This window comes from Globicephala melas, chromosome 20 (genome assembly GCF_963455315.2).
Source record: "Globicephala melas chromosome 20, mGloMel1.2, whole genome shotgun sequence".
Lineage (NCBI taxonomy): Eukaryota > Metazoa > Chordata > Mammalia > Artiodactyla > Delphinidae > Globicephala > Globicephala melas.
This window is the reverse complement of record NC_083333.1, coordinates 27,266,200-27,276,567: the sequence shown is the minus strand read 5'-3', so window position 1 is coordinate 27,276,567 and position 10,368 is coordinate 27,266,200. Positions and strand designations below refer to the sequence as shown.

Sequence of the window (10,368 nt, the reverse complement as noted above, 5' to 3'; positions counted from 1 at the left end):
TCGTGTGCCGCTGGTGGCAAGACTCAAACTCCCTCAGGGGGCAGGATGCCCAAGTGGTTGCCGCGGACAGGAACCGCTGGTGGAACTTGGGACCCCAGAGGACTGACTGGAGCTCTGGGGTTCTGAACCCAGGAGGGCTGGGCTCCGCACAAAGGGGAAGGCAGGCAGCTGAACCTGAGACCAGGGGGAGGGGCTGGCCGGACCCTGCCCCTGGAGAGGGGAGGGACGAGGGTGATGAAAGGGCCCTTCATAGAGTGCCTCGCGCAGGAAGCCTTTCCAACCACCAGAAGGATCTGAGAAAACTGCAGTGACCTGCCGCCCGCCTCCACCCCCAACCCCAGCTGGAGGAAGCACGTGGCTTCGTGGCTTCAGGGTGGAGGGGTCTGACCAGGGGAACAGCGGAGTCGTCCCACCCAACTGCTCCCCGCTGGCTGTGGCTCCCGGGGCTGACACAGTTTCTTTGCAGTAACTCGGATCTGCCTAGAAATCTGGCTTAAAGCCCCGCCCCCAGGCTCCCAGGCCAGTCTGTCCATCCCTCCAGTCCTGCAGCGCCCTCTGCTGTCTGAGCCCATAGCGACAGGCCAAAGGGGGAAGTCGGGCCGTAAGCCCCTCTAAGGAGCCCAAGCTTCCCCACTGACAAAGGAGCCAGGGCTTTGGGGCTGGGGGAGCCAAGATCCCCAAGACACCCCCATGTCAAAGACTGTCCCATTGTCCCTGCCGGCACATCTATAACCTGGCCGACCAAGGCGCTCAACGTTTAATTCGGTGGAAAAGTAGGGTTTTGTTCTCTTGGGCGGGGGGGCCCTCCCCTGGGCCAGGTTGCTGAAAACAGCAGATCCTCCAGAAGCCTGGCGGTTTGTCCCCTCCCACCCTTCCCCATCCCAGGAGGACGTGGACAGCTGTGACGCGCTTTACCCAACTAGCCCAAAGCGGGCTGGACGGGAATGTAAATGGGGCGGGGTGGGGGTGGCGCTGGGGGAGTGAGATTGCACCTCAGAAGCCCCTGGGAGCACTGGTATCGTGTGGGGAAGCAGAGGAAGTAAGCGCAGATAACAGGGAATCTTTGGCGATGCCCGCAGGTCGTGCAAACTTGAAGCCGGACGCAGAATGGAAAAAACGCTATTGGAGGCGAGAGCACTAAAGGGAACCCAGGAAATGTGGCAAACAAGGCATTTATTCTCCCGCCTGAGGACAAATAAGAGGGTAGCGGGAAAAGGGGGCCAGCAACCCAGTCACGATTAAGAAAGTGAAGAAAATTCTTCTGAACGAAAAGATACTCTCAGTGTGGAACTTAAAAGCTCTGTAGCAGACTCCGGGCAAACTTCTTGAAGGAAGACACTTGTCCTCAGATACATCTTCATTACGGTTTAATCAAGATCTTCCAAGAATCCAGGGAGAAAGGAGAGGTCGTGTTGAAAGATACAAGACTGAGGCTGAATCCTGCTACGCCAACCAGAAGGAAAAGTGGAGGGACATTGCCTATAAAGCTAAGAGAAAAATTCCTTTCATCAAGAGCTGGATATGCACCAGACTAACATTTTTCTTTAAATTAACCACAGGGGGGACTTCCCTGGTGGCCTAGCGGGTAGGATTCAGCGCCTTCACTGTGGAGGCCCAGGTTCAACCCCTGGTCCAGGAACTGAGATCCACGCTGTGTGACACGGCCCAAAAAAAAAAAAAAAAAGAAAGAAAGAAAAGAAAAGAGAAGAAAAATAACCTTAGTGTATGGGCCGGATTGTGTCTCCCTAAATTCACAGATTGAAGTCCTAAACCCCCTGTACCACAGAATGTGAATTTCAAGAGATGATTAAGTTAAAATGAGGCCAATAGGGTGGCCACTCATCCAATATGACTGGTGTCCTTAAAAGGAGAGACACCAGGCATGTGCCCGCAAAGAGGAAAGAGCTTTTTAAGACATAGATAGGAGACAGCTACCTGCCAGCCAAGGGAAAAGGTTTCAGAAGACACCAAACCTGCCAGCACCTTGCTCTTGGACTTCCAGCGTCCAGAACCTTAAGAAAATGAATTTCTGTTGTTTAAGCCACTCAGTCTATGGCTTTTTTTTTTTGTTAAGGCAGCCCTAGAAGACAAATACACATGGATGTAGAGACCAGAAGACAGCAAAAATCATATATAGACTTGGAAAGATGTGAAAGACACTAGAAAAATCATTGTCTTTAAATATTAACAAAGGGTTAAAAAATAGAACATAAGATCAACTGACAAATTGTGTGTGGGGTGGGGGTTGGGGGGGCGACCTGTAAGGAAAAAACTTAGAATTCCAAAAGGGATTTCCGTTAGCCAAGCTATTTCAGCAGATGGGATGGAGGCGAGAAGGGTAACCCATACCCCTGCTGTCTTGTTCTCCAGAAGCCATTGAGAGTTTGACAATAGAAATGCATAAAGGAAACGTGAGCAGTTTTGTTTTTTTTTTTAAGAATTTTAGAAATTTCATGTCATGTCTGAAACATTTATATTAACATATTTCTATACAAATAAGCCAAAGAAAGTTTAGTATTAGTTGTTTTGTTTGTTTGTTTGTTTATACTGCAGGTTCTTATTAGTCATCAAGAGCAGTTTTAAGAATACTTTTCATTCCCATTTCAGTGACATGCTTGTCACAGTGACGATCTCGTCCTTTTATTAAAAGTTACGAAAATAGGGCTTCCCTGGTGGTGCAGTGGTTGAGAGTCCACCTGCCGATGCAGGGGACACAGGTTCGTGCCCCGGTCCGGGAAGATCCCATGTGCCGCGGAGCGGCTGGGCCCGTGGGCCACGGCCGCTGAGCGTGCGCGTCCGGAGCCTGTGCCCCGCAACGGGAGAGGCCACAACAGTGAGAGGCCCGCGTACCACAAAAGAAAAAAAAAAGTTACAAAAATATTAAAAAGGAACTGCTACCTAATGCATCTTATTAGAGAAATATGATATTTGTTCCTGAATCTGTTAAGTCCAGAACCAAAAAGTTACAAGTGATGCAAGCAGCCCTGAAGCTGCCCTTCCTCTAATCTTCTGCACCTGAGACCACCTGCAAGGTGACGGGTGGACTGAGAAGGAAACAGGGACCAGTAGACATGAATTTGAGTCTCAGTGGTGTTCTTGACCAGCTTAGGGCCACGTGCATATCACTGAACCTCTCTGTGCCTCCGTTTCCTCTGTCTGTAAAATGGTCGCAATACTCAGTATTCTGGGTTATTTGAAAACACTGATGTCGCTTCAGCCTGTGGGTACAAGTGAGGTCACATCAATAGGGACACCCACATTCCCATGGCTTGAATCCCCCACCAGTGCAGAATGCTACCTGCCTCAATAGAGCCTCCTCACCTGTTTCTGGAACTACCTGGTTTCCCTGGTGTTTGGGGACAGGTGAGTGAATCTTTCTGTCTCCTTGAAGACAGCCCACCAGCCAGTTGAAAGAGGCTTCCCATCTTCATTTATTTTTCTTGGCTGTGCTACATAGCACACGGGATCCTAGTTCCCTGACCAGGGATTGAACCCATGCCCCCTGCAGTGGCAGCACAAAGTCCCAACCACTGGACCACCAGGAAAGTCCCAGGCTTCCAGTCTTGCCCCACCACAGTTGCCTTCCATGCCAAGGGTACCCCCTGGTACTGGGCAGCTCTCCTGCAGGGCCCCACAGGTTTCGTATAGAGGGGGAGGGGGGTCTCTCCCTCAAGACATTCCATTTGATTCTGCATCAAAAGCACCTATCCTCCGTAGGGTGGACTTGGCCCCTGGGGCTGGGCTGGGGAAGGCCTCCTCTCACCTTCTTGTGCCCCTTCTTGGGGTACCTGGACTTGCACCCCCCCCCTTAAGCAAGGAATGAAGCTCTGGTGCATCAGCTCTACCCACGGACACGTCTGTGCGCACATAGTGCTACCAAACCAAACTTGATTCCACTTGCCTGCTCACAGTAAAGCCAATCTACTGACACTGGTTGTGGTGAAGGAAAGTGCAACGTTTATTGCAGGGCACCAAGCAAGGAGTCCAGGCAGCTAGGGCTTAAAAGGCCCGAACTCCTTGTCTGGTATGTTAAATTACAAGGAAATACATTTATTGGAAAAAAGAAAACAGTCAAACAAGACAAAATAATAATAGTTTCATCGTTAAGCAAAGTCAAGGACCTTTAGTTCCTCCTCAAGGGCTATAGATAATACTCTGTGCCAAGTCCTCTGAGCTGTTTTGCAGAGACTGAAACCCCTACCAGGTGGAAGAAATTAACTGTATGCTGCCCACAAGCATGTAGACTCCAGACCAATTGGAAACAGAAGGTTGATGATGTTGATTACCTCACTACCCACCAATCAGAAGAGTGTCCACGAGCTGATCACTCACCCTGCAACCTTCTCCCTCACCCTGTCTAAAAACCGTTCCCTAAAAGCCATCGGGGAGTTGCAGCCTTCTGAGCATTAGCCGCCTGGACTCCTTGCTTGGCGCCCTGCGATCAATGCTGCCCTTTCCTTCACCACAACCGGGTGTCAGTAGATTGGCTTGACTGTGAGCAGGCAAGCGGACCCAAGTTTGCTTCAGTGACCATGGGGGAATCTGCCATGCCCCAGACCCACTCAGGGCCAGCTGAGACCTTGCTGTGGCAAAAGTGATGGGACTTCCAGGTCCTCAATCCTCTCTCTCAACTCCTGGGACCAGAGGTGTCTCAGGATTCAGAATTTTTCAGAATAGAGGAAGGTAATGTATGGTTTAGATAAAGTAACAGATCTCTATTCCGGCAGGGTGTAGGGCGTGGTCGCAAAATCACGCCCGCTGAGAGTCTGCAGCGGAACCTATGCAGTGGGACAACACCAAGACATATGTGGTCTTGTATCTATTCTGGTGTGTTTGTGGCAAACTCAGGAAAACGGTCTTGGTTTTCAGAGTTTTTGGAGTTTAGAATTGTGGATAAAGGATTGGGGACCTGCCTTTTCCTCCTTCTGGGTGTGGCTGAAAGTCCCTTCCTGGACATTTCTGCTGTGGGGAGAAGTAGAGAAGATAGGGGGAAAGCCAAGTGCATTTATTTTGCACCGACTGTTTGCCCAGCACAGAACTGGCTCTTTCCCTTCTGTGATCCCATTAAGGGGTTGCGTGCCTGTGGGGGCCCGCCTGGACCTCACGTTCAGGGGAAAGGTCAGCTCAATCTGGTCTAAAAGCAGAGAGCAGACGGCTAATGTGTTTACCCAGTGCCTGGAGCAGGTGGGAGGTTTGTCTGCTAATCTCTCCCAGCTGCCTCTCCCGGTTGGCATGGCTGAAAGGAGGGAGGCTGGGAGGGGCCAAGCAGAGCCCCTCAGAGTCTCAGATCGGCGGAGCCATCTCCCTTCCTCCCCTTGGTGGAGAAAGAGGCTTCTTCTCCAAGAGGAGTGAGCTTAGGGGTGTGGCCGGGAGGCCCCTTCCGCTCTCCTGGCCCCTGAGCTAAGAGGACATTTTCTTTCTTAGTCCTGGTCCTCAGCAACTATGGAAAGTGCCTCCCCAGGGCTGTTCTGGGGCCCTGAACCTGTTCTGGCTCCAGGGCAGGGATTTAATCAGTCCAGGATGCTAGAGACCCCAGAGGTTATGTCGCCCCAGGGCTGGGGCATTGAATCTGCTTCAGACCACTCCCTTTCAAAAAAAAAAAAAAAAGACCACTCCCTTTCTCAGGCAGCCCGTCTCCCATTGTTCAGCCCCCTGCATTTGGTTCCCGCAGCCCAGGAAAGGCCTGGAATCCAGCAGACATCTCCCTTTCTCCCTGGCATTGCCACTAGAAGCCGGAGAAGTAATCAACTCAGGGAATGAGAGGTGGGCTCCAGGAAGGGGTGGGCTGGAAACAACTCATATTCATCCATCCATCCATCCATCTATCCATCTATTCAGTCACTCACTCATTCATTCATTCATTCAACCAACACTAATTTAGCTTCCTGGGAAGCCACCCCTGAAGGAAGGAGCCTCTCCTTTCATCCCCAGATTGCAAAGTAGGGTACTGATAAAGTTTTGTGGAAGCAACCACAAAGACCCCAGGAATCTGGCTGTGAGCCGCCCCAAGCTCCCTGCATGGGCTCCTCCTCTACAGTCCTGCCCCTTTGGGCAGTCCTGCAGGCTTCAGCACAGGTTCCGCCACCACGCCCGCTGGCTGTGACCCCAGGGTGCAGGGCAGGTGGGCGTCATGGATGACCTCCTGGACAGTGGCCCGGAAGGTCTTGCTCACAAAGGAGTACAGCCCAAAGTTGACGGCTGTGTTGAGCATGGCTGCCATGTTGGCCACATCCAAGGCCAGGTGGACCCTCCAGTCCCGGTAGACGGGGGCCACGTACAGGTGGTAGAGCATGACAAAGATGCGGGGCGCCCAAAGGAGGGCGAAGAGCGTGGTGACACCCAGGAGGATGGCGGTGCTCTTGCCCACCCGGGGCCGAGGCCCGCTCTGGCCCCTTCTCTGTAGCTGGCAGACAATGGCCGAGTTGGCGACCAGGAAAACGCCGCAAGGGATGAAATAGACGATGAGGCAGTGAGCCCACTTGAGGACCTTGTCCAGTGTGCTGGGGGGGTCCTCGTCCCTCCACACGTCCATCCACCAGTAGAAGGGGACGCCAGTCAGCAGGGCAGCACCAAGGACAGCAGCGATGGCCCGCCGGGTCCGGCCTGGGGATGAGGTGGCCCGATGGTGCAGGGGGTGGCACAGGGCGCTGTACCGGTCGACCGTGAGCAGGACGGCGATCCAGACTGAGGCGTGGTTGGCAGCAAACTCCAGGATGTTAGCCGCGCGCACCACAGCCTGGGGCACCTTTCGGGCCAGCACTGCTCCCTGTAGGAGGAAGCCCACGAACACGATGACTACCTGGGTGATGACATCCGAGGCCGTGAGCGCCAGAAGGTAGTAGTAGGAGGGCTTCCTGGTCCTGGCGGCGAGGCGGGCCAGGGCCACTGTGGTCAGGAGGTTGACTGATGGCAACCGAGGTCAGGGAGGGGAGAGGTCAGAGGCGTTAGAAGGGCTCCTCGGATTTGCTTTCTCATCGTCCCTCCCCACCTGCTGGTTCTGGCTTTTCTTTTCCTCTTTCCAGACACTTCTTAAACCTCACTTTGTCCGGAAGGGTAATCAGATCAGCCCTGCCTTGTCCAGTCATGCGCCGTAGGCCACTGCCTTATACACTAGCTTCCCTGGCAACGGGCACAGGGATGGGCAGTTCCCTAATTCCACCCGTCCTTTCCTGCATCCACACCCCACCCGACCCCCAGCTCTGCTCTCTGAACGCAGTGGATGGTACAGGAAGCTTTTGATGGAGCTGGGGGCGGTCATGCACAAACTTAGTCATCCTAGGAGGTGCCCATTCCTGGGGGTAGAAGGGGGCTGTCTGCTGTGGTGAAAACTTGGGTTTAGCTATAGAGCACCCCAACTCCTGGCCCCTCACTTTTACTCCCCACTATGCTTGGCTTTCCAGTGACCCAGATCACCCCACAAAGGCAAGGAGAGCCCTGGGGTCTATGATCCTGGGTTTCAGGGGTCAGCCCAGAGGATTGGCACCCATTGAAGGAGGACTCCAACTTCTGGGCAACCCCAGGACCCCAGACCCAGCTCCCCACTCACCAGGCAGCCCCAGGCCCAGCAGGACGCTGTAGTAGATGACAGGGATGACCCCGGCCACACACGGGGACCTCTCTGGGATCTCCGGCCAATGGCCTTCAAACTCCTGGCTCAGCCCGCTGCCATTGGGTGTGAGCATTGGCGTCACCTGTAGCTGGCCCGCTAGGAAGCACAGAGGGTGGGTTAGAGCATTTGGTTCCTTTCCAGCCTGGCCTGGCAGCAGCCCTACCCTGCCCCTGACCCTGAGGGCTTTACTCACCCCCACTCTGTGCAGACCCTGTGGTCAGGCCCAGCCAAACGGTAACGCTTCCAGCCAAGCACACTCCACCCCAGCCCACCCCGCAGTGGCCCGGCTCCCCCGCTGGCGGGAGGAAGCACTTGTTGGCATTTCTTGCTGACACGGAGATTATTTCTCGATCATATTTGCTCCTGGTGGGTCTTCAGCCTGCAAAGCAGGGCCCTAAACGGGCTGCTAGTCACGGTCAGGAGGGGGTTTGGGGGTGGGGCCCTGGGCCTTGCTCCAGGTGGCCTGAGCCAGAGGGTCTGCACCGGCGCTTGGGCAGCTGTGTTTTTAAAGCGTCCCGGGTGATCCTGACCCACAGTAACTCACGGCAGCTGCACTATGCCAACAGCCACCCCCCTCTTTAAGGAGAGACGTTACTGAGTTCTGCTCCTTTCTACGCTCGAGGGCACCCTCTCCTAGTGCTATCGGAGCTGGAATGGCCCCGGTTTTCAGACTGGGAAACTGAGTCCAGAGGGGGTAAGGTGACCTGCCTGCTGTCACACGCAGCTGGCAGGTGGCCAGTCTGGGATAAGGACCTTCCTCATGCTCTGGTCCCTGCCTCTCTTAGTCCACACTTCAGGAGTCTAGGTTCCACCTTCCAGCTTTTGACGTTTCCATATCCGCTTCCAGCTCCCCTCTCCCGGACTCTAGATTCCTCACTGGCCCTTCCACCTTACTGTCCCTGCCCACCCTGGCCCCAGACACTTTACCTGTCTCTTGTCCTGCAAGCCGCATGCTCCTGGGTGCTGAGTCCTGGGTCACCCCGTGGCTTTTTCCGGTGGTCCCAGCAGCGCGCTCTCATCATCGCCGGCTCTCTGAGCGGTTGTTTGCCCCAGGATTATTCCAGCGGTGCAGACGGAGCCTGACGGTTGGTGCAGGGAGGTGGGGTGGAGGGGGGAGGGAGGAGGGGGAAGGGGAGGGCGGGGCAGAGGCCCGGAGCAAACCAGGATGGGGAGGGTGCACAGGCAGGGGAGGGGCGAGGCTGGGAGGCAGACCTTGGGGCGGGGGGTAGCATCAGGGCTCTGGTTGGGCTGCCTCGTGCTCCAGGGCACTCTGGGAACCGGCCTGGCCTCGGTCTGGCAGTCAAACCCTGGGCGTGAGGCATTTGGGGAAAGGCAGACAGATTCCAGGAGCTGACTCAGAGGGGGCTGGGGGGAGGGAACCCGTGCTGGGGAGGGAGAGCTGAGGCTGCCCTGGGCAGGACCCAGATCTGGAGCGAAGCCCCATGGGCCAGATTTGAAGCAGTCAGTGCCGCGGTGGCTGCGGGTGGTGGGACGAGAAGGAGACTACCCTGGCGGGCTGTTGGCCTGGAAGGATGGCAGGAAGCCATGCCCAGTGCTGGCTGTGACGACCAGGCCAGCGGAAGCCTGACCAGGCTGCCAACAGCGCTGGGAAACCCAGACCCAGCGGCTCCTTGCAAGCCGTTGTTTTCCTGGCCGTGGTGAAATGGACCATCCTTTAAGGAAAATTAGTCACCGGCAGATCAACACCATCCGGCGTGGCTTGCGCCCTGGAGAGGCTGGAACCTGTGCCCGGCCGGCTCCCCAGCCCCATGCGGGGAAGAGCGACCGGTGCAGCCCACGGAGGGCACCCGGGACAACGTGTGGAGTGGCTCAAGGAGAGCTGAGGCCCAGCCAGCACTCGCTTCCCACGCTCACCCTCTGGGAACGTCCCAGAGCTGGTTTCCCTACGTTAGATCCCACTTCCTGGGCTGGAGCTACCTGGACGCCCACCCCCAGCCTCACCTCCATGCGCAGCCCTGGAACTCACAGAGGCCTTGCTGACCCCTGCTGGCTGGGGCCTGACCCTGAAGTCCTCCGAGAGCCCTCTGGCTTTGGCCAGGTCCCCTGGGTGGCACAGTGGGACCAGAGTAGGCACTACCCACTCAGGTCCCCAGGCAGAGTGTCCAGGACTCCAGCCCCAGAGGGTGCGAGGAGCACAGGTAATTCCTCAGGCCACCACCTCCCTGCGCCAGGACGCTGTGGATGAGCAGGGGGCCGTTCACAGCCGGGTGTGAGGGTCTCTGCTGACATTTCCTGAGGACCTACCCTGTCCTACACGTGTCACCCTCCCGGCAGCCCCTCAAGCTAACTCAGGTTACCTCCGTTTCACACAAGAGGGGACCGAGGCTCAGAGAAGGCCAGCAACTCCGCTAAGCCCACAGAGCTAGCAAGTGGAGGTTGGAAATTGAACGTGGGTTTGTCCCTCCCCCAGAGCTGTTCGCTGGTCACTCGCTCCCACCATCTGCTCTCCGGAAGAGCAGGGGCTGAGGCAGCACGAGGCCACTGTGAGCTCGGGCTTTACGGGCAGAGGAAGTGGGCCAGGCGGACAGCACTCAGATGCGGAAGGCCCTCCAGTCGGGGGACAGCAGGATGGAGGCAGGAAGGCAGGTGTGCCACCGCGGGACAGCCCGGCTTCAGGGGAAGCTTTCAGTATCATGTCAGTTACTTCAGGGCGCAATTCCTTCCTGTGTAGCATCGCTGTGCGCCCCTGAATCCACGTGGCCTGGAACCTAAGCTCAGGATTCGCTCATCCCCAATCT

The 10,368-nt window shown here is 55.8% G+C and overlaps 1 protein-coding gene across 1 annotated transcript; it reads right to left on the bottom strand.

The window, feature by feature from the left end:
• Positions 1-2,451: 2,451 nt before the first annotated feature.
• Positions 2,452-8,631, bottom strand: GPR142 (G protein-coupled receptor 142). Its single transcript, XM_030837557.2, is given in 4 exon segments — positions 2,452-6,903; positions 7,547-7,705; positions 8,537-8,588; positions 8,590-8,631. Coding segments are annotated over 4 exon segments (1,125 nt in total). The 3' UTR covers positions 2,452-6,031.
• Between the last annotated feature and the right edge of the window lie 1,737 nt (positions 8,632-10,368).